The sequence below is a fragment of the Stegodyphus dumicola genome, chromosome 1 (assembly GCF_044657685.1).
Source record: "Stegodyphus dumicola isolate Sdum_Otavi_A_Nest chromosome 1, ASM4465768v1".
Lineage (NCBI taxonomy): Eukaryota > Metazoa > Arthropoda > Arachnida > Araneae > Eresidae > Stegodyphus > Stegodyphus dumicola.
The window spans coordinates 131632875-131657264 of record NC_140768.1 but is presented as its reverse complement, the minus strand read 5'-3'; the positions used below and the strand labels follow the sequence as shown (position 1 = coordinate 131657264).

At 31.8% G+C, this 24390-nt stretch overlaps 1 protein-coding gene across 1 annotated transcript; it reads right to left on the bottom strand.

Annotated features, from left to right (window-relative positions):
- Positions 1-808: 808 nt before the first annotated feature.
- On the bottom strand, positions 809-24280 carry LOC118181045 (autophagy-related protein 16-like). Its single transcript, XM_035350120.2, has 2 exons — positions 24128-24280; positions 809-2440 (listed from the first exon to the last, which is right to left on the bottom strand). Exons 1-2 carry the CDS (start codon positions 24151-24153, stop codon positions 838-840), a joined length of 1629 nt encoding a protein of 542 aa, XP_035206011.1. The 5' UTR covers positions 24154-24280; the 3' UTR covers positions 809-837.
- Between the last annotated feature and the right edge of the window lie 110 nt (positions 24281-24390).

The window sequence follows — 24390 nt, the reverse complement described above, 5'->3', positions numbered from 1 at the left end:
AAAAAAAAAAAAAAAAAAAATTGCAGTTGTTTTTAAAAGTGCAAATGGCGTTCCTCTCAAACAGAGAAATTTTGATACAAGCAAAAGATGTTGGTCTCATTAATTATCAGTACTTTAACCCTTTTAGGAGCGGTATATAAAATAATTTAAATTATGTTAAAATTTTGCATGAATTGTAAATTTATAAACCCTAATAACACAAAATTGAGACTTCAAAAAATCTAGAGTGAAATCCGGAATTTTTAGGGCCGGTATATATTTTATACTGGTGCCCCTCTAAAGCACTCCCCCCCCCGGTAGCTGGTTAATTTTTGTTTTTTGACATCTATTTTTGCGTACTTCTGGTGTGCACTTATAGAAATGGGTGACTGAATATAGTTATGTAAGCCTATAATAAAAAACGTTTAAAATTTCGCTAGAAATTTAAAAATAAAATTTACATCTTTATGCACTTTGATGATGACACCAGTAAAACATGAGTAAAAAGGTTTTGAAAGTGATTTAAATTCAATATTATTATTTAATGAAAAAAATTAGCAAATATAACATTGCATGTGTAAGTCGTATCACGCTTTAATTGAACTAGTATAATGTTTCAAGTTGATGTAACTCAGGGGGAAAATTAAAAACTTGAAAAATGAAACACTACGACTCAACTGAAAAATTATGTTTCATTTTTAAAGTTATTATATTTTAATATATTTTATGTTATAATACTTGGATAATGTATAAAAAGAGCATACTTCATGCTATGGTAGCAAGAATTACGATTACTTGCAAGTTAAAATAACAATTCCCAACAAATACGTAAAACATGTATCAAAATATTTAATACATTTAAGCTTTACACCATATAATGCATTTTCTGTTATTCTCACAAGTAGTTAAAAATGAGTTACATGAACTCCAGTCACAAGCTATGACGCTAGATTTGTGGCCTTTCAATTCGTTTTCAACTGTTTCTTTGTTTATATTCCATATAAATACTGACCCATTCTTCGAACCGCAAACACAATACTGATCATCAGGACTAAACTTCGCTCTGGTCCAATCGTAAGCAACTTCAAAACTATCTGCTTTCAATGAATTTAATCCAAAATTCGTCCTCAAGTCAAAAACCTTCAAAACATTATCCCGCTGGGAGACTAATAACAAATAACCATTTTTGGACAAATCTAGTGATGTAATTACTCCAGTAGAGGCAATCTGAGAAGTTTCTTTGTTAGATCTAATGTCCCAGAGCCGGATTTTCTTATCGGCATGCCCACTTATTATAACATGACCACTTTTACAAATCACATCATGTACCTGAGAGTTTGAGAAGCTGGTCTGGATACATGCTCTTCGCCGCAGATCCCATACTTTTAAAGTTTGGTCTAAACTACCAGACACAATCTTATTTATTTCGTACATGAATTTTGCAGACATAACCTTACCACTATGACCAGTTAATGTATGTCTCAAAGTAAAATCATTGAGGGTCCAAATACGACTAGCAAAATCACACGACGTACACAACAGCAAGCTGGAATCAGCATCTAAATCGACAGACATTATGGATGAATTACAATCGCGGACTGATTTCTTTAACACAATACTGCCATCCTTCAGCAACTCCCAGAGCTTGACCTTTCGGTCAGCACCAGCAGTAATAACATGACTGAATGTCGGCAACCATAAAACAGCATTTACATCACTATCGTGAGCATTAAATTCATACTTAATTTTTTCTGGAACTATGGAGTTCAAGTTTTCGGCAATAACGTCTACGGAAGCAGTTTTCAAGCTGGCACTTTCTTCGTGGACTTGAGTCCCAGATGAAGATTTTTTCACGTTCTTATCAGAGGAATCTTCCACAACTTTCACAAGACTTTCGCTAAGCGAACGTGCTATTTCAGCTTTCTTCACCTCAGCCAGCTGGGCTTTTAAATTCTGATTTTCAATTTCTAAGTTATTTTTCTTGCATTCCAAACTTGAATAGGTGATATTTAAGGCATCGCATTCATCGACTTTATTTTGAAAGGCAATTTTAATGTCTGCTAATTCTTTACAATGTTTTTTACAAAGTTCTTGATAATTACTCAAAGTATTCTTCATTTCTTCCATTTCACGTTTCTGATTGGCTATGATTTGGTTCTTTTGGTCCAGTGCATTTCTAAAGTCAATAACTTGTTGAGCATAATCTGAAATTTTTTTATGACATTCAGCTAAATCATTTTGCAAATCGCAGCATTTCATTAACATCGTACGTTCTTCCGCTGATAAGTCATGAGCAGGTACGGCAGGACTTGTTTGCTCTGCTTTTGTAGTCTGAATATTTCGGAGTATTACACTTCTTTGCAAGTAATCCAATGATTCTAGTAATTTATTACTATATATTATTACATCACGAAAACTATGTTCTCTGGCATTCCTTTTCTTCAGACTTGCTATGACATCCCTAAATAGAAATAATAAATATTTTAAGTACGCAAAATAAACTGCTATATATTAAATTTACATCTGTGAAAATATTACATTTACCAAAGATTAAATGCATTAAATAATAAAGGAAAATTGTATGTAAACAAGTATTACACATAATGTATAAGGACATCTTACAAATTTTGATATTTTTAAAAAGAATCATACAAGATCAACAAACTGCAGTTTACACCCGCCCCCCCCCCAAAAGAAAGATATAATATAGTTCACATTTTAACCGATAGATAGCGCTGTAGTTAAAATATTAAAGTGGTTATAAATTAAAGAATAATGAAAATGTGGAAATTTAAATCCTTTTAAGAGATGCATCTGAGAATTCGCAATATATTGCTACATTGTTAGTAAATATGGTGTGTGTGTGTGTATTGGTGTATTTAATTATGGCAAAGCACACGAGGGCTATCTGCCTAAAGGGAGGGATGCCTTTCGTGGAGGACTTTCTAAGGGAAACTGGCTCGTATACACGTTACACATGGGGAAAACCACGAAAACGCCCATGCAGCCAGCCCGTTCGCGGGATTCGAACCTCAGACCGAACTACCAGTGTTCAGCGTCTTTACCGCTCGGCCGCTGGTGGGCTTAGTAAATATGTAATAGTTCAAAAATGCAAATGGATGAAAGCTGAATAATCTTATTCTCATTCTAATTTTAAACAGTGACACTTACTGTGCCATCTGCCTATGAAAATTAGAATTAAAACTTATTCGTAAAGTTAAAAAAAGTGTGCCTCTGTCAAAAATTTAGATGCAAACAGCTCTCTGATTTGTCGCATATTTTTTAATTTTAATTACGTTTCTTAAAAGCACATACGCAAAATAGAATTACTCGTAATAATACCTAAACTCTTTCTTTTAAATTCAAGATTTACCTTTCCTGTTCTAAAAATAGAAAAAATTATAGTTTAAGCTTTTAATATGCGTCACTCGTTGAGTAACAGTGTCTATACGTCCTGTTGGTGGACATACTTTCATAAAGATAAAACGTGAAAAAAATGAAACTCCTGTTTAATAGCATTTCTTTGCTTAATTTTAAAATCGATCTGATTCTATTCCGATTCTCTTAACGAAAGAAAAATCTTACATAACTTTCAATACTTTCTTCCATTCTATTTACAGACATTTTCGCTAGTTCGCTGCTTCACAAAACTTTCAATACTTTCTTCCATTCTATTTACAGGTATTTTCGCTAGTTCGCTGTTTCACAAAATATGTAAATCACCTTCCTAAAATTGTCATTATGTACCTTTTTAATTTCCAAAGATATCGAGTCTTTCCAGCCTTCTGTAGAAGATTGTATTCAAAATAACGCTTTTTACCGCATTAGCGTGAATGACTGAATCAATAGTTATTACCTTGAAAACAGTTTTACAAAAAGTGGTTTTAATAAATGCCTTACAACATTTACTGGAGTTGATAATGAATGTGATATTAATTTACAACCACTGATAAAGACACTTGGCCTAAATAATATTTCGGCTTCTGAATGTATTTTTATTGATGAGATGGCAATAATAGAGTGAGATAATAGAAATAGTAAGAAACCTTATTAATTGTGGAGAAGAAAGAAATGAAGAAAATTATGAAAAACGCATTAATTCAGATTTCCTATCATCTAGTTTTAAAGAAGCAAGTAATATGCTAAAATGGTAATATGCACGTAATTCCATTCATAATAATGATGGTGAAAATTTTAGATTAACTCTGAGTTATAAGTTTGCTTTGAAAATCATATTGTAAATAGAAAATGGAACAATTGTAACTGATTATTTTATAATCATATGTAACTAACTACTTTAATTATTAATACATTCATCCTAATTTATAATTTTTCATCAGTACGCATTTAGTGATTTTAATAATTTCAAATCTGATAAATTACTTTTATGTTAATGAATAAATTTAAAGCAAAAAATTTAGTTACATATGGAGAAGGGGAAAAAAAAAAAAAAAAAAAAGATTACAATTTTTTGAGATTCTCTGATTTAAGGACACCTTGCCTTTAGGAACGCTCATTTCGACTCCAAAGATGTCCTTAAATGAGAATTTTTACTGCATGGTGTACTCTTTCACGGCGTGGCGAATATCTTACATGGAAAGTTAAAAAAAGCCATATGGCCAGCTTTGCTGGGTAGGAGGGCTGGGGCTTCGCCCTCTATTCGCACGAATGGAAAGTTAAAAATAAAATATTTTTTATTGAATAACTTGAAAAAAAGTTAAAAATTCAGTTATTTATTCATTATTTATTACTAAATGATGGAAAATTTAATGATTAACTTTCGTTTTGTCTAGTCTTCTGTGAATCTTATTTTTATTTATTTATTTATTTATTTATTTAGATTTGGCAGCTGACACTTTTAGGTTGCTATAACAAATTCGTGCATCTTTTGTTCGCAGTTTGTCAGTTTACGATCCCTTTTAACATGGAATGCAAAAATAAACATTTTCGGCATATTTTACTCTTTTATTCTCATAAAAAAGTAACTCAGGCTCACAAAGAGGTACGTGAAGTTTATGATGCTGATTGCTTAACACAATGCATGTGCCAGAATTAGTTCAAAAAATTCGTTCTGAAAATTTTTCACTTGAAGAACTGAAGAAGACCAGCGTTCTGGCGACCTTCTGAAGTTGATGATGACAAAAGTAAAGCCATAACTGAAACGAATCGTCATATAACTGTGCGAGAGGTTGCAAAAAAATTAAAAGTATCATATACAATAATTGAAAATCAGATAAGTTTTTTTTTTTTGACTTGTTAAGAAGCTCGATATTTGGGTTTCGCATGAATTGAAAGAAATCCACTTAACACAAACAAACAATATTTACGATACGCATTCTAAATGTAATGCAATCGATCCTTTTTTCAATAAATTATCGCTGATGATGAAAACTGGATCGTTTACGATAACATTAATTGAAAAAAAAAAAAAAAAAAAAAAAAAAAAAAAAACCCCACAAGGTCCGAGCATGATGAATCAAAAACAAACCATATCAAAAGTTAAACTGCATCGGAGAAAGATCATCAAACATTTCAGTAATAACGAAGACCTCAAATCGCACTTAGTTGAGCTTTTTACTGGTAAAGTTCACAAGTTCTATGAGCGCAGATTCATGAATTTACCAGAAAGATGATGAAAGGTCATGGAACAAAATGGAAGATATTTGGCTGATTAAAGTTAATTTTTTGTATGGAAAAATTAAGTTTTATTCCATACCAAAAAAACGAAGTTAATTTCTTGCCAAGCTCCGTTACTTCACGTCAAATGAAAGAAGCACGAGGTTCAACCAGCTGCTATTAGATCACAAAAGAAGTTGCGGAACTTAAGCTAGCTGGCACATCTTCTGCAATTTTGAGTGCAAAATTAGGCTACCATACGAAAGTAAATAATCTATATAGCGACAAGACCGTATAATACATAGTTTTAAATTAAACAGCGACAGAAATAACTAGATACTAATTGTAAAATCTTACGGGTACAAAACTATATTTTATCATTTTTGGTAACAAAAATGCAAGCACATAGCAGCCGTCAAACTTACATAATGCATTGGTTACTAATAAATGAATAACTATATAAAACATGTACTCCAATCGTTTAGTAAAAAATATTAGCCTAAAGAGATGTTAGACCCAACGGGCTATTAGTCTCGAAACGGCATTGTTGCCACCAAATATTATCCCTTTGTACTTACTATATTTAAGGAAACTAAATAAAGAGGAATCTGCAAGAATACCATGCATGTTTCTCGCATTGTAAGAAAACAGCGGTACCTACAGCCATCAAATTTTGAATAACGTAGTCCTCCAACCCAACATGGGCACTTGGAAGCCCGAATTTTGAATTTCGAATTTATTTATTTTATTATCCTTTTCAAATTAGCAAACTCAACGATTTCAAAGCGAGCAATGGCAACACTGTACGATTTTTTTTTTTTTTTTTTAATCTCCAGGCCGCGAGACTGTATGGGAAATTCCAATGACATGCTGTTTTTAAATATTTTGTGATGCTTGCTGTTGAACTCAATTTTATGTGGTTTTAAATGCGAAGAACATGATATTTAATAAATAAAGGTAACGTTAGAACGCTACCTTTATTTCTTAAATGTAATGTTACGTTAGAAACACGCCCTTTTAGGCGTTTTTCTAACGTTCAGAAAGCTTTCAGATTTTCTTCTGATTTTTCCCATAAAATTTATGCAACATTGATATATCTGGTTGTAACGGAAGTTTTCCACAAAAAAACTTTCTTAATAAACTTCAGGGGTAAAAACAAAATGAAAGCAGTGCGGATAGTAATCGCCACCCAAATCAATGTTTTTCTGCCAACGTTTTGGTAGTTTTTCAAAGCCTTCGGCCCAGAAACTTAGTGGCCGCGAGTCCAAAAACAGATCAACTTCATTTCGAACGTCCTGTGCAGAATGGAGGATAGTACTAGCAAGATGTAGCTGCAGGTGGTAAAAAATGTAGATGTCCCAAGGAGCGATGATGGGGCTATATGATGGTGGCAAAAGATCCCATTCGAGTCCATACAGACTCCAGACGTGAATGCAGACACATTGCATTATCTAGATGGAACATTACCTTTTTGCTCCGCGACTGTTTTCATATAGTAACGTCAACACGGACTAGCATCTCGCTGTACACCTTACTGTTGAGCATATTGCAGGCCCGAACACATCTGTCCTTAACTGCTTGTGTCAGCTGATGCGGCACCCAGCGATTGAACTTGTACGTCAGATTTTTGCGAAGGATAGCGCGATTAAAAGACATTGCACTAATATCTAACTCCTTAGCAAACGGGCCTCATCAACAGGCCGGCCAGAGCGCTCTGCTTCTTAAATACCATAGTACTTGTTTTTGAAGTTACTGAACCAAACCTTCCAAGGTGTCATATGATACAACGTTAGTACCTAAAGGTGTGCACATGATTTGGTGACATTCTGTAGTTGACCTTCTTGCAACGTAACTGGAAGTAAATGATGGTTCTAATCTAACAGCGTGATAGTTCCATTTTAGACACCTTGTACTTAATGATAACTATATATATATATATATATATATATATTTCAAATTTCACAACACAGTGTTCTAAAGAAAGTCTGTTTCTTTCAAATGCTAAAAATCGTTTGACAAAATATGATTAAAGACGCCAACACGAACTGCTTGCGCACACGACATTTGCGGTGGCGGGAAACTTTCGTTAAAACCCGATATTTTCATTCCATTTTTAGCACTTATTTTTCTAAGGATGGCAGAGGTTCCACAATAAACTATAGTTTTATGGGTTCCCCGAGTTGGCAAAGTTAAAGACCATCTAATCCGAAAACTTACTCGTTTTCCGGGGGGGGGGAGAGATGACAGCTCTTGCACGTGTATGCTTTGTACTTAAACAAATTACTAAATTTACTTTAGTGATTATAATTACTAACAGAACTAATACAAGCGTAACTCAAGAGCAATCTATTATTAATTTCAATGTATGAATAGAAAATTCATTAGTAAACATGTCAATTATCTACACTGCGATTGCCACTATTCATTGTTATTTTTTTTTTAAATACATTTTTCTTGAATTTTCACTCGCCATATCATTGTACGAACTACTAAATTCAATATAATAACCATTTTTTTCCTAGCAAAATAATAATCTATGAGTCTACATTCTACTAATCAAACGAATGTAATTCAAGAAAAGATTAAGCAAAGAATAGAAACAAATAACAGAAAAGATAACAGCTAGCAGAAATGAATAACGAAGCGAAGGCAAGGAAAGAGAACAGAAACGACATAAAATTTACAATACACCAACCGAAATTAAAAACTACCAAAAGTAGTTTATATAAAAAAATTATGCGAAATAATGAGAAAGATAACGAAATTATTTATTCCTCCACAGTGGCACCATTCATTCCAAAAATTGAAGCCCACCATTTGACAGGGTCCATTTGAAAGATCAAGCTAGCTAGCTCGGTCAGTTTCATGATTAAGCTAGGCACTGTGATAGTAAGCTTTAAATATAGAGCAAATATATTTGAATAAAGTCGTGGATTCTAATATTTCATTTATGCTGATGAATAATTTGGAAATTTTCAAAATTTAATGTAATGCATTGTTCCAACCGCAAGTGGAATTTAATGGCATAAATTCTTGATTTAAGCAATTTAAACAAATTAAAGCAATTTATTGCTACGAGGGAAAAACGTTTTAGCAAGAAAATTTCCAATAATGATTATTCCGAAATGAAAATCCCCTCTTCTTCATTCGATGTAATTATTGACAGTTTGCTGATCATTCTGAAAACTTGCAGAATTTTAAGTTACTCAATCAGTTATCTTTATTACTTTATCGGTTCCCACCAGATCGCAAGGAGATCATCTTTGACAGCTATTGCTGACCGTCATTTTATTATTTCTGCCTAAAAATGAATTACTTAAAAATCGGACCTCGATCTGTCACGAAGCAGCCCTGCTTCGTGACAGATCGAGGTCCTGAACGAAAGCTTAATAGGCACGCTTGACTTTGTACTTTAATTTCACTTGAGGATTTTCCCGCACATGCGCTGATTTGAATTTCTGTTGTGCTTTGGGTGTGTAACCGTCAGGCTGACAAGATGTCAAAAGGTTTATTTTAAACCTTCTGAGTTTCTTCTAAGTTAAAATGAGATGACAAGCTGTCTGACTATCTTTACGGCTCTAGAAATTAACAGTTAGATTAGTGTGAGAACAACAGCTTTCCGAATACACCTTTCCCACTGTTGGATCCTAGCGGATTAGATCAATATGTTCGTATCAAAGCAACGAATATCGCCTTAGTGCAATAATCCATCTAATAAACACCCCAACAAAAAAAAAATCAAATTTTAAAGTAATTAAGAAATGAAAAAATTTTTTAAAAATAAGCAAAATTGAGTCTTGAATCGATTCACAATTTATGAATAATCATGCATTTTGAAAAAGAAATAATCGTTCTGATGCTCTTGACGATAACAGATTCTCATTTTATCACTCGACTCGCTGACAGCTCTCCCTGAAATGTTACTCTAAAATGTACTTTATTCTAAAATACTGCTTCTGCTTTTCGCTTAAAATTATTACTTCAATAATTTTTTAAGCTACTGTCCGCCCATCACGTGTTGTGTACATAAAATAGAAAACACTGATAGTTTAACCTAGGTTTAAATTTCAACAAACAGGCTAGTTGCATGGACTTTGTATTTTCCCCACACAAGTTAGCTTCCCTTAGAAAGTGCCCTACGAAAGCATCTCTCCTCCCTTAGGCAGACTGTAGTGTCTTTTGCCATCATTAGGTAATCCAATTCAAGCTTTAAGCTACTACCTTTCACTGTAAAAATTAAGGCCCACCAGATGAGCACTACTATTTCGATTCGGTTTCAAATCTTGGCGAACAGGCAGAGTGTATAAGCATTTTCCGGGTTTTCCCCAAATATAAGTTGAATGAAAGCTAATCTCAAAAAGATCCTCTACAAAGGCATCTTTCCTTGCAGGCCTCACTTTGCCTTTAGCAAATAATCTAAAGTAACTGAAAAAAATTAACGCCACTCTAAAGTTTTTAGATAATTTTTTATATCGCCCCAAGAAGTTCAATGCTATTGACACATATTCGGGGTTATAAGAGGCTGAAAAAGTTAAATTTGAATCATAATAAACAAGAATTTGAATCATAATAAAATATTCTGATCTTGCTACTTAGAAGAAGTAATGATTTTTTAAGAATCAAATGCTTGCATATTTGATCTTTTTGCAATAGCACATTTCGTAACTGTTCAACATTCTCAGAAGCGATAACTGACTGATTTTAAGACTGAATTACATAACGCTTGTCTCCACTTCATTTATCGGTAGTTCGATAGATTCGAATCCCAGCGAATGAGTTGCATGCATCTTGTTTTCTCGGTTTTTCCTATATGTAATTTAAATCTGAACCAGTTTCCCGTAAAGAGTGCGCCACGAACGCTCCTCCCTTAACCCTTTGAAGAGCACTAGTCTATATAATAATCAGAAGTTTGTCAATTTTCTAAACCTCGTAAAATATGCTAATTTTTTATACCAAAATATTGAGTTTCCAGTGTTTTCTTTTGACTCTAAATGACAGCATTACTTTATGAATATTCAATATTTTGTAGTTATCAAATTAATATATCTCGTTCAAAGGTCTCATGCTTGAAGATTCATAAACTGTATTAGAGGGGGTAATTCAAACTCTGCCAAATATATGACCAAATACAGCAACTATAAATGTTGAACCTTATATATTTACTTAATTTTAATCAAAACAGAAAATTTAAAGTTAATTATTTACGATTTTAAAATTGGTATATAAATTATACCAGAGCCCACACTGAGAGTACGTCGTCAACAGATGGCAGCATCAGGCTTTTTCTTCTCTGCTGACAGTAGAGTAGAAGTCCAGAAATCCGCAAAGCCTTGGGACCAGAGGTTGTGCGGATTTTAGGATTTCAAGACAGAAAAGATAAATCATAATATTCAGACTCAAAGTGCAAAATAAATAAGGCGTATTAGATACATTTAATTAAATTATTATATACATCATTGCAATAATTTGTTATATGCGTTTGATTATATTATTCATTGTATTATATAATCATTGTCGGGCAGCACCAGTAATTCGGATAATTCATTGTAATGTACACAGCATCCAGGTTTGCCGATTTCGCCTCATGCAAAGATTTCCGGTTTCGGTTTACGGTGTTAAAATCACCGTTGCTGTAAAGTTTCAACAACTTTTCTTTATTTTTCCGCATATCATACACAATCATGTCGCAATTCCATACGATTCTGCTATAAACCGAGGAGTGGAACTTGCCTCCATCTTTTGCAAAATTTGCACTTTTCGTATTACCGTCAATGCAACGTGTTTACGTTTTTCAACATTCCAAGCAGTAAAATCGTGAGTGAGTTTCTTATCTGTCATTGTATTAAAAAGGGCTGAAATTTAAAATATTCTTAATTTATCCACAAAATATCCGGATAAAAAAAAAAGGCTGCACTGAATAATCTCGTGAAATAACAAAGCACAGAAAATACAACAACGTGAATCGTGAACTTGAAAGAAGAGTTGAGTGAATCGTCTGCTTTTTTACCTCGATGCAGATCAGACGGGGAAAAAAAAAAAAAAAAAAAAAAAAAAAAAAAACTTTTATCATGATGTTAATAATTTGGTATTTCCGTGATGATTCATTATTATTCGGTAATTATGACGTCATTATTCGGTAAGTATTTTTTCTTCGATATTTCGTACTTAATGTTGCGGTTTCCGGAACCTATAAACTGAATGTTTATATTCTGAGAGGCAACGCAGATTTCAGGAGTTGGCGGATTTTCGGTATTTAACTGCATTTGCTTATAGAAATTGCTTATGATTAGTTGTTAGAATATGTATAGAATAGAAATTGTTTATGATTAGTTGCTTAGGTTTTAAATTAAAAGTTGTTTATGATTAACTATTATGTTCGCAGGGGGATACGGAGTTTATTCCAGGAATGAATAAAAATAATTCAGTTTCTTCTTATCCGTTGCTTACTCCAGTCGAGTTTCACATTCGTCTCTGTTTAGCTAAAACTTTAATTTAACCACTTCACCTTTTCCCAGAGACAAATTGATCGATTTCAAAATTGTCGTCTGACGTCAAAATGTCACACATTCATAGAGAGGCCTAAATCGACAGTCCCAAAAAACACCCCAGAAAATAAGCAAAAATAAAAAGAGGTGATTGATAGCTAATTTTGTCATACTTTCCCACTAGTGTTTCTACACAGGTCGTAACAAGATCACAAAGGTCTGCTTTTAGACTATCGTCTTTGTTAAATTTCAGATAAGAGACTTCAGAATACAAAAGAAATTTTTCTCCTGGCTGAGGATACTTTACAGGCGGTTTTCGAAATAGGTCCTGGCAGCTGTTGAAAGAGGGAAGACCAGTTTCACGCAAGGAAACCTCCTTGGTTTCACAGGAAGAGAGTGTTTAAGAAGGTGTTGCCAGCTTCAGATGCAAAACTTTTATCTTTTGAAGAAAAAAAAAAAAAAAGAAAAAAAAAAAAAAGAAAAAAAGAAAAATATATATATATATTTGAGTTTTATAGGTCGGTAAAGTGGGTATAAGAAAATGTTTAAAAGAGGACGTTTTGTGGAGGAAGCACTTACTCTCTTTGAAAGGGAATATTCACCCCCCCCCAAAAAAAAAAGAACGGGCTGCATTTGATACAAACATATATTCTTTGTTTGATATGAGTCAGACTCAGATGAGAATCAAAGCGAGCTAAGGATATCCAACAGCCTTTTCTCATGTGTTAGAGATAACATGTAAAGAGATATTCTTCCAAAGCAAAATCACATATTACCACCTTATTTATGGACAAATTCACAAAGGGCCCAAGGGGCTGAAAATCGAAATAAGGGCTTTGAGTTGTATCAGATATAAAATCACTTAACGGCTTTTCTTCCTAAACAAAATGATATATTACAACTTCTGTTTGCTGGGGCACCTACTCCCTAATCTTGCTCCGAAATATACTTTAAAAGATTATTTCTTTTCCTGCATCTCACCTCCAGAGTCTCTATATGCTTATTACTAAGAATCTCTCGATCCGCTGCATATCCCAAGTGCTTCGGAAAAATTAAAATAAATGCAATTTTTTTCTATTATATATATGAGCAGAATTTATTCATAAGAAATTTTCATACAAAATTTTGAAAATTGAAATTTAAAAAAAATTGGATATTAATACAAAGAATTAATAGCAATTAATATGTAGTACGGGCAGACATTGAAAATAAAGAAGAAGTTAAACATAAAATTAAAAAATAAATAAACAAAAATAAGAGTGAAATGCATGAAAAAGATTTATGAATAAAATTAATGATAAGGAAAAAAGTATGAAAAAATGCACATTTCATTATTATTATTTTGTGAAGAAGAGTAGAATATTAAATGTTAAAAGGCATAGAAAAATTAAACAAAAATAATACAGTGAAAAAGTCAAAAAATTATGTAACATTATTTAAAAGGTAATTTAATAAAAAAATTTTAAAATGTAAATTAAAAATTCGATTCTATAATCTAAAAAGCGATCATGTTAATGAAATTATAGCACCTGTATGTTGCATGGTCAGCTTGCTTTGTACAAATTATAAAGTATTCTCAAACATTCTATCCAATAGATTCTCTGTACAGATGGAAAGAACGATTGGTGACTATCAAAGCAACTTTAGAAAGGGAAGATCTATAGTAATATTCAGCAAATATTCAACATTCGACAGATTATGGAGAAGACAAATGAATTCGGAATCGAAAGTCTTTATTGATTTGAAAACTGCCTATGATAGCATTAATAGAAAAGTTCTCATCGCAGCCTTAAGGAAGTTTAAAACACCCGAAAAATTATTAAAGCTAATATGAAATTAAAATCATGGTTAAAAATACAGAATGAACAATCAAAGCCAACTGAAATTAAAAACGGTGTTCGACAGGATAATGCGTTGGCATGTCTCTTCAATCTGGCACTAGAAAAAGTAATAAGAGATTCAAACATCAATACCAGGGAAATCCTCTTTAATAAGCTGGTATACTTATTGGATTTTGCTAATGACACTGACATGATTGCTAGAACGCCAGCAACACTAAAATGGGCTTTTATATCTCTAGAGAAGAAAGCTCTTAGGATGGGCCTGAGAATTAATGAAAATAAAACAAAACATATGTTATGCACTAAAACAGACTTCAAGGACACTCACTTAGAAACTGGAGAATATACATTTGGAACTGTTGACAACTTCACATATTTATGTTCTGAAATTAACAAGAGGAACTATATTACTAGAAAAATTAAAAAGGGAATCACTGCAGCTTATAGATGCTTCAGTGGAATACGAAAATATCAAGTGTAATTCAAAGAAAAACAAAGTTTTTCTGTATAAGAGCCTTATAACACAAATTTTGCCTTAAAAGACCCTTATAAGGACCGATTTTGACATATGCATGTGAAACTTGGACCATGACGCACGGGAATGAAAACATGTTGGGTATTTTTAAAAGGAAGGTTTTAAGAAGTATTTTTGGAGGAATACAAAAAGATGATGTGTTGCTTAGAAGATCAAATTTGGAGCTATATCGCTCATATAACGAACCCGACATCATTAATTTCATTAAATGCCAAAGAATAAAATGAGCAGGCCACATTATCAGAATGAAGACCGTGCAACCAAAAAAAAGTCTTCAACGCCACACCAACATGCACACGGAAAAAAGGCAGACCAAATATAAGAAGATTAGACTGCCTACAAAATGATCTACTGGTCTTAAAAACCAAAAGCTGGAAAACTCTAGCAGGGAGAAGCTTAGTCTGGAAAAATCTTCTTGAGAAGGCCAGGGCCCACTCTGGGCTGTCGGGTCTTGAGGAAGAAAGGAAAATATTGCATCGTATTAAACTCTTTGTCATTATTGGCGGAAATAAAAGGCAATAGTTATCAATTTTTAAATGTAAAAGCATCAAAATATACTTGCGTCAGTAAACATGAAGTAACATGTATTATCGTTACATTTTCAACTGATAAAAGCCAGAGAAAACCTTTCTCCATTAGCTGTTATCCTCATATTTTCCAGCAAAAATTGGGGTTTCAGGGGAATTCTTGTTAAAAGTATAGCTCCTCCTGTCCTGGAACTCTCATTTTTCCACTTTACAATTTTATGTCACGAATAATAAAACGTAGGGCGCCCTTGATAAGTTAAAGATCATGACTTATATCTTTGATAATGCAATTAAATTAACAGATTTCGTTATTTAGGTGCTCACGCTTTTGTTATTCGTATTACACAAATTTAAACACACATAAAATTAATTGGTTTGTAAGAGGCAATTCTCTTTCTCGTTTAGCGGGAATCTCTGTATTATCGTTTTCTATTACAGAACGCCACTATCATCAATGTCAAAATCAGAACTATTCTGGTTTCTTCGAACGACGAGCTTAACGTTTTTTTTTTTTTTTTTTTTTTCTTTCCCCCATAATTTTGTGATTATCAAGCGCAGAATTATGCGTTCTCCCAATAACTTGAAGAAATTTGTAAAGCGTAAAATATTTTGCTTCTTTTCTTTTCTTCAGCTTTAAATTTCAACGGGAAGTTCGTAATTTATCGCAGTGTTATCTTTTTACTTCATTGTACGACGTAAAAAGGAAGTATTGTAATCGCGAAAAATTTCGTGTATCATATTTGAACGAAAATATAGATTTTGACCGCTATCCAATGCAATTTAATCATGTTATAAGGTATTTCTCCCAGTTTCTTAGCGTGCCTTCGTGGTGTAGTGGTTCTGCACGCTGGGCCGGTATTCCAGAGGTCCGTGGTTCGATTCCCGGCGAAAGCGATTGCTAATTTTTCATCTCTCCGGCCTCCAAAAAAATCCTAACTCTACAGTGGCGCCCGAACTAAAAAGGTATTGGATGAGGACTCTCCATACCCAGGATTTGGCGATTGGGTCCCCTAAAAACCCCAGTCGGAACCTTTAAACCTTTAAAAAGGGGAGTATATAAGGTATTTCTCCCACTTTCCTACCGTGCCTTCGTGGTGTAATGGTTCTGCACGCTGGGCCGGTATTTCAGAGGTCCGTGATTCGATTCCCAGCGAAGGCGGTTGCTAATTTTTCATCTCTCTGGCCTCCAAAAAAAATCCTAATGTCTCTACAATGCTTTTGCGGGACATCTTCAAGTAAAGACAGAATAAATTATTCTTTTTTTCCTCAAAAAATTATAAAAGTGATTTAAAATGAATTCTGAAGAGAATTTTTTGTGGCGTCTGAGCCACGTAAAATTCTGTTTAGTTACGTATCTAAAATAACTCAAAAACGAGTAGCCTCAGAAAGTTGAAATTTTGTATGTAGGACTGCTATAACATGGAGATGCGCACCTCGTATTTTGGTTGCAATCGGCCGCACCAAAAGTCTATAAATATATGTATATATAGATCCACTCTGTTACTCGGCTCAGTGAGCTCAGTTTCTTTATTCTTATATGTTTGTAAATTGGGCATTTTTTGCTTTAAAAATGATTTAGTTATTTTGTTCTTATCTTCCGGTTAAGGTTTTTATGACTTTAGTAAATCTGCACGCAATATTTGTGGAGTTATCAACAATTTAAAAGTTGTTTAAGTGCAGCTAAGCCTAATGAATTTAGCGATCGCGGACATGTTTGTTTACATTTCAAACTTGGCAAAATAACGGTTTTGTTGCCAATCTAGAGAAACTAAGCTTCGCAACAACAAAGATAACGCCTTCTTTTATTGCGAATTAAATCATGCTTAATCCATTCTGGAATTTATTCGAGGAAGTAAGTGTTTCAGATTTACTTCGTAATTTTTAATATAGATATTTTGAGTATTTATGTATTTTTACCTGGTCGGGAAGCGAGAACTAAATTAAATAGGTTTAGAAATACTGAATCTGTGAAAAACTGTTTCTTTTTTGTTTTGTTTTCTTCAAATGATATAAATTTATATGCATTCTGAGTTATAATATGAACGAAATGTAACGCTGTCAAGTGAAGCTAGCGCCAGAGTGTCGCTATGGTAAACAAATATAGTTAATTTTAAAGAGTGCATTTATTCTATTGTGGTTTATGCGCTATTGACGAAGTAGATTTAATTCAATCCAATAAGTTTAAATGAAATGCAAGAAAAAATGCGTATAATTTAATATTCCGTGCAAGGAAGTCATGTGGTGCACACATCAGATTTTTTTAGTTTGCAAACAAAAAGCAGCTCTCTTTTACAAGTTGATATTTCTGTACACAGACAATTTGAAATTAATTTTGACAAATGCTATTGGATATTTTTCGGACATTTTCTCTGTGTTTAATTTTCGGAAAAAAAAAAAAAAGAAAATTTTATTTTCTTGACATTTTAGAAATGAAGCACTGTACTTAAGACATGAATTATCAATACCAGAAGAAAAACATCCAAAATCACATGAATACCAATACGAAAGAACAAACAAAAATTTGGAAAATTGTATCTTTTAAGAATACAATTACACGATATCGGTCCTAATGGAGTTTTATTTTCACTAGTATAGTCTTAGTATAGTTAACTTTCGTCATGTGCTGTGAGAATATTAATTTTAATGCCAACGATGGGTGAACTGTTATGTGGCCATGAACTGATATGACCATTTCAGTTCGTAAATACCATAAAATCCATTTTTGCTTTTACAGCTGCGAGCATAATTGTTTAACCTACATTTAACGTTTACTTCGAAATACTGTCCCAGGAAATTTCATCAGACATTCAAATTCGTCGTCGTAACACTTTAGATTCTTCCGGAAACCAGAAAATTGATTTATTAGAACCTTACACTTAGAGTGAGTGCATTCAAACTCAACGTTTTTAACTTCATTCTAGTATACACAGAAAATGGAATTAAACAGAACCTTCACGGCACCTGGCAAGTCTTTGAGTAAATAAAGAATAAAAGCAACAAAAAGAAATTTAAATTTGTGACGCATTGGAGACTAATTTAATTAATAACAATTTGTGACTAATTTAAGACAAAAATAAGCTTGGATTTGCTTAGACACTGCTTAATTCTTTTTTAATAATTGCCAGTCGAAACAGAATGTAAGAATTCACATTGCACGGCCAGCTGCCTAAAATAATCACCATAAAAAAGAAAAAAAATATATAATAATTTTAATGAATTCAGCTAGTGTAATTTTCTCTGGTCCAGCCAGTAAATAAAAATAATACCGATGAAGAACTGCGTTTATTGCTTTTAAATAGTTTAGTTCGTTAAGTAGCAATAGACAGAATTTTTTTTTTTTTTTTTTTTTTTTAAGAAAAGAAATTTGAAATCTTTCAGATTTTACATTACGCCCAAAGGGGCGTTTCTTTAACTTTTTGTGTGTTACCTTTATTGATGAAATATCACGTTCTTTGCACTTAAAACATAAAATTAAATTCAACAACAATATCGCAAAATAATTTTAAAATGAGCAAAGTTTTAGTATTCTGATAAACAGCCTGGCGCGCTGGAGATAAACATGTTTTTTTTTTTTTTTTTTTTTTTTTTTTTGGTACAATGTTGACATTGCTCGCTTTGAAATCGTTGAGTTTGTTCATCAAAATTTCGTTAAAGTGTTACAAAATATGCAATCGATAATAAAACAAATTTCAAATTCGAAATTTGGGCTTCCAGATGACCATATTCGGTAGAAGATTTACGTTATTCAAAATTTGATGGCTCTAGGTACCGTTGTTTCATCCCAATATCAGAAACATACATACATTTACGGAGATTCTTCATTATTTAATTTCTTTAAATATAACACAGGGCGACAATACTTGTATTTATTGGTGACAATTTGAAAAGTGAACCGACATCTATAATGAACCAACGCAAAATGCCAAAATGAAATTAATAGTCCTTCAGGGCAAATTGCCCCTTTGGACTAAAAACAAAATTGAACATCTTAACGCTTTTCAGAATGGCAGAACGCTGGCGCGTGGAAGATAAAAATATTTTATTTTGGACAATGGCAACATAGTTATTTTAAATCGCTGAGTCCGTTGATTAAAGTTTATGCTTTGTCAAATAGCAACATATATATTTAAAACGTAAGTATCTTACACGATACTCCGAAATCGTCGAGTTTGTTAATCAAAATTTCATTAAATTTGCACAAAATGTGAAATAAATCAAAAATAAATTCGGAATTCAAAATTCGAGTTTCGAGGTGCACATGTTTCGAGGGTGAAGGACTATGTGTTTTCAAAATTTAGTGACTCTAGGTGCCGCCGCTTCTCATGATGCGAGGAACATACATACGTACACACATATATACAGATAGATTCTTCATTATTTAATAATAGAGATTAACAGTTTTCATACTTCGAATGAATACTCAAAATTTAGTCACATTGAAAAAACAGATATCATTGTTCATAGTTAATTCTGACATGAAACATTTCCTGTTCTGTTATTTATATATTTAATATACCCGACAAAATAGATTACAATAGACAGCAGACAATTTATCAATGAGTGAAGCGTAATTTAATTTATGAATTTAATCAATGTATTACAGCACACAGTATTCCGCTTATAATTACATTTTTACAACTTTGGTAAGGAAATTTTATACAAAATTAATAAATAATGCTTTTTCCAAAAATTATCAATTTTAAAATAATATTTTTCGTAAAAAATTCCAAAATCAGTGGTGATGAAACAAAATCTTAAAGATTATTGAATAAATACAATAATTCTTTCATCTTATTCGCGTATTTTCGCATTGCACTTGGTATATTATTTAATGGCATTATTGCATCTGATTGTTGAATGTCATAACATTTCAAGGTTTGTATCAGATCAGATCGTTTCTCATTTCCACCCTATAAAATTTTATTTAATTTAAAGTAAATTTATTCACTTACCTTTTTTTTTTTTTTTTTTTTTTTTTTTTTTTTTTTTGCATATAAATTGGATGCAATAGCAAGACGAACAATAGTAAATATTTCAAATTTTATAAAGGATAAAAAAATGCTACTTTACTAAAGTACAAGTGAGTCTAGAACGAATTTCAGATACTTCGAACTTAAACTGATCTCTAAAAAAGAATGAATCAGTTTACGAAAGTATAGGGTTGAGTTGTTTTAACATTGTGAACAGCAAAGTTATAACATTATACAGTGGCTTGCATTTGTTTTTGCACATCCTCATTTTTGGTATTTATTTGCAAAAGTATCTAATAAATATTACACAGCTGAGTTCAGATTTTTTTTTTCCGTATATTGTTGTTTATCAGTCTCTAAACTAGCTCGTTGTATATATGATATATATATATATATATATATATATATATATTCTATATATTCGAAGTGCACTTGCCAAAAAGAACAATGTAAGTTACATTATAACTTTTTTGTAGACAATTTTAAAGGTATAAAAGAAAGAAAAGCATTAGAAGCATAGCGACAAATTTGTTACCTGAAACCTTTGACGTTACCAATGATGATGATGGACACTGTATGATAAAGCTGAAACCCAAGAATTAAAATGGAAGTTAAAGTTTCTTCAAAAGGGATTAAAATCAAGACCAGATTCAGGGCTAACTACAATGAATCGTAAATTTATCCCTACGTAAAATCAATGAAAAATCAAGGCTAGTGTTGTATATCTTGCAACTCAATTGGCAGAATGCTTTGAAATAAAGGTTAATACTGAAACTGCTAGATGAGTCATCTGGGCACATGGATACAACAGCCAAATGGTTAGAAGAAAATTCTTCGTCAACAAGAAATTACGCCGCGTGTTTGCAAAATCTATGAAAGCAAAGATTTGTCGCATTGGAATAGTATAATATTTGAAATTGAATCAAAATTTAACATTCTTGGGTTCAATGAACGAATTACTTTGTGACCAAAGCCCAACAAGAATTAAATACAAAAAAAAAAAAAAACAAAAAAAAAAACAAAAAAAAAAAAAAACTGTTGTCAATTTGTATGCCAAGTTAATAATACTGCGTGCACACAGAAGTGAAGGCACACAGATGCTCACACGCATTTTCGGACACGTGGGTTTTTTTTCAATTTTATTTGTAAATATCAGATACTAAATATTGGTGAAAGACTTTACTTGTCTTTCCCGCAGGCAACTGATTTATTCAAAAAGTTTTGAAAATGTGCCCTTTATTATGGATTCACTCATCAACTTCGTGTAAGAATGTTCCATTTTGTTCCATTCCTCTATAAGAACCGCTTCTAGTAGAGATTTTGATAAAATTTCAGATTTCTTTATACTTTTTCTAACTTCCTCCATATATGTCCGATAGGATTTAAGTCCAGAGAGTATGGAAGAGATTTGATAACTCCAGGATAGTTGTATAATAACCTCCAGGATAGTGAATATTTAGGGCGGTATGTTTAGGATCCTTATCCTAAGTATACAAGCATAATAGAATTTGAATGTATTTTGCATTCTCAGTTTTCTCGCAGATGCTTTAAGATTTTATTTAAGAATTTTTACATATTTGAGAATACCTATTATTTTCTATAAAAACTAAATTTTCCATCTCAGAAGCAGTGAAACATTCCTAAACCATTATGCCTCCGCTCTGTTTAACAGTAAGTAGGCAACATGTTTTCCGATTCATTTCTTTATTAGGCCTCAGAACAATTCCTGTATAGGACTCAACTATATTAAATCTTAACTCATGTGCAAATACAACTTAGCTTGAATACGATAAATCTTTCCTTCCGTGAATCAAACGAAAGCCAGACATATTTTCCTCATCTTCTTGTTGAAGAATTTTCTTCTTGCTGATTGTCTGTTATATTCATGTGCCCTAACGACTGTTTTAATAGTTTCAAAGTTAACGTTTTTTGCAAACCGTTATTCTAAATCTCCTGCCAGTTTTATAGTATTAATTTTTTGGTTTTGTTTAATTTGTCGTAGAATAAATCTCTGATTCTTTCGTGTTAGTTAAGAATGTTTTCCAGACTTAGTGGATTTTTCAACAATTTCAAGCCATTCCCATCGTTTTATAATATCAAAGATAGTTGAATATTTTACATCGAGAATTGTTTCGGATATTTCAAATAATTTTACCATGTTCAAAATTGATGATTTTTTAAAATTCTAACAGAATTTTTCATAAATCTGCAGAGCCTTGCCATGCTCATTTCTGATACTTTCTGTTAATTTTTCAAAACAAGTAATTATTCCCATATACAGACGATAATTCTTGTGATGTATTTGCACTTAAAACAAAACTTTATGACGAGAAACATCTTTTGTCGAGACATCTTATAAAACTTTCGAGTTTCCAAATTATTATATGAGTTACTGTTAAATGCCTTTTGAATAAATTGTTTTCAATAAGAAAAGTAATACTGCAACAAAATCTAAAAACAATACATACTTACAATAGCTCAGCTTGTAAACATGTGAAAAAAACTATGTAAATGATAAGACACACTAACAGATTGCTCAAGGAATTAAATGCTGGCTAAAACAACATGATCAAAAAATTCCAGGGTTTCCCTTCTCGCAGTTTTCCCCCCCTCATACAGTCTCATGCCTTTCTCTAGTTGCCCTCCAAGTGGAGAAGAATATCGGAATTACTGTATTTCTTCAAGTGTGCTCTCGTAGTGTAAGTGGTAATACATTCAGCTGGAAACTGAAAAATCCCCGATTTAAATCCCAGTGAAGGCATAATTGCTTTTTTATATTTCTTGCTCTAAAAAATACATAATATCTAATCTCTAAATATCGTTAGAGATTTTGTAATTTAGTAACAATTATTTACAAAAGCATTCTTAGTGATTTTTATTTGGGTGCAAAATGTTTAAAACTCTATCCATCTTAATAGTCACCCTCATACACAGTATTGCATTGCATTCCTGTTAATATTCATGCCATAAGAATTCAATCTGTTAAAAAATATTTTTAAATATATTTCACCAAGAAAATTAATAATGAAATAAAAAAAAATTATTTTAAGTAATTCAGAATCAATATATATTTCTCTCTCAAACGGAATAGATATTATTTATTTTCTACTTAGAAAAACATTTAGAAATGAGAAATATGATGTTTGGAAACCGCTAAACTATAATTAAAGTTTAAAAACATTTAATCTTAAATTTTAAATTAAATTTAAATAAAATGGAAGCTTACTGAAAGAGGTAATAATACATGGGGCTTAATAATCAAAGCTTACTAAAAAATATATATATATTTATAAGGAAGTTGCTTAAAACTGCTAATACAAGGGTACAGAAAAAGTTCAATTTTTAACTACAAACAAATATTCAAATTAAAGTTTAAGTAATGATTACTAATTCAAAATATAAGTTATTAAATTACAACAATTAATAATTATTTAGAAGCTACTTAAATAACTAATACGTATTAAAGAGTTTAAATTGCATTTCATTTGTAGTTTTTAGATAAAGAGAGTTTCTGCGTGATTTGCCTAATTAACTAGCCTAATTACAAATTATATTTAATCATATTATCAATTAAGCTCGAATTAAAATTTACTGAAAAACAAACAGATAAACTACTTCACTAAGTATTTATTTAATTTAATCATTTTAAATTCCTTATTTAGAAAAAATATACTATGCGTAATTTTAAATTAAAAAATCAATTTTAAAGATCAAGAGATGAAATCTCAAACCATATTGTGAAAAACCAAGAATCAATAAAAACTCGCATATATAATTTAAACAGACGACAGATTTCGTGGCTAAGGATTCATTTCATTTAATCAAACTTAAAAATGATATGGAAATCTACGTTCAATAATACAACTGCAAAATGCCTGGATGTCAAAATCAATATATTTGACAGTTTCTCCAACTGTTACAGCTTTTGCAAATCATATAAAAGATCGAAAATAAATTATTAGTTATCACAAAATTAATAAAATGAATCACTTAAAATGTTAAAAAAACAGTTAAAATGTAATAGTGTGTTACGAAATGTTTAATATAAATATTAATCATAGAATCTAAAGATTTAATCAGAGAACATAGGCGAATTTTTACAATCTGTTGCCTTTCTCAACTTAAAATTATGAGATTACCATATCTCAATAATTTTAAATTAAATCATACTTACGTTTTATAACTATGATCCTCCATCATCAAAATCAACAAACACTTGTCAATAAAGAAAAATTAAACGTCCCTGTTTACAAAATTTTCTTCCATCACACAGCTTCTCGTGCCTTAAGCATCATAAATAACTGGCAGTGTTTATACAACTACTGCAATATTAAGAAATAATTTTAAAATTTAAGTACATGTATACAGTGTATGATGAGCGTTAAAATTTATTGTATGCATATATAATCATAATAAATATTTTTCAAGGTCCTATTA

Excerpts from the sequence above, each read along its gene's own strand:
- LOC118181045 (XM_035350120.2), bottom strand. The coding sequence starts at position 24,153 with ATGATGGAGGATCATAGTTATAAAAC. Across the intron at positions 2,441-24,127 it reads GAGGATCATAGTTATAAAAC|GGATGTCATAGCAAGTCTGA; the intron begins GTAAGTATGATT and ends ATTTCTATTTAG.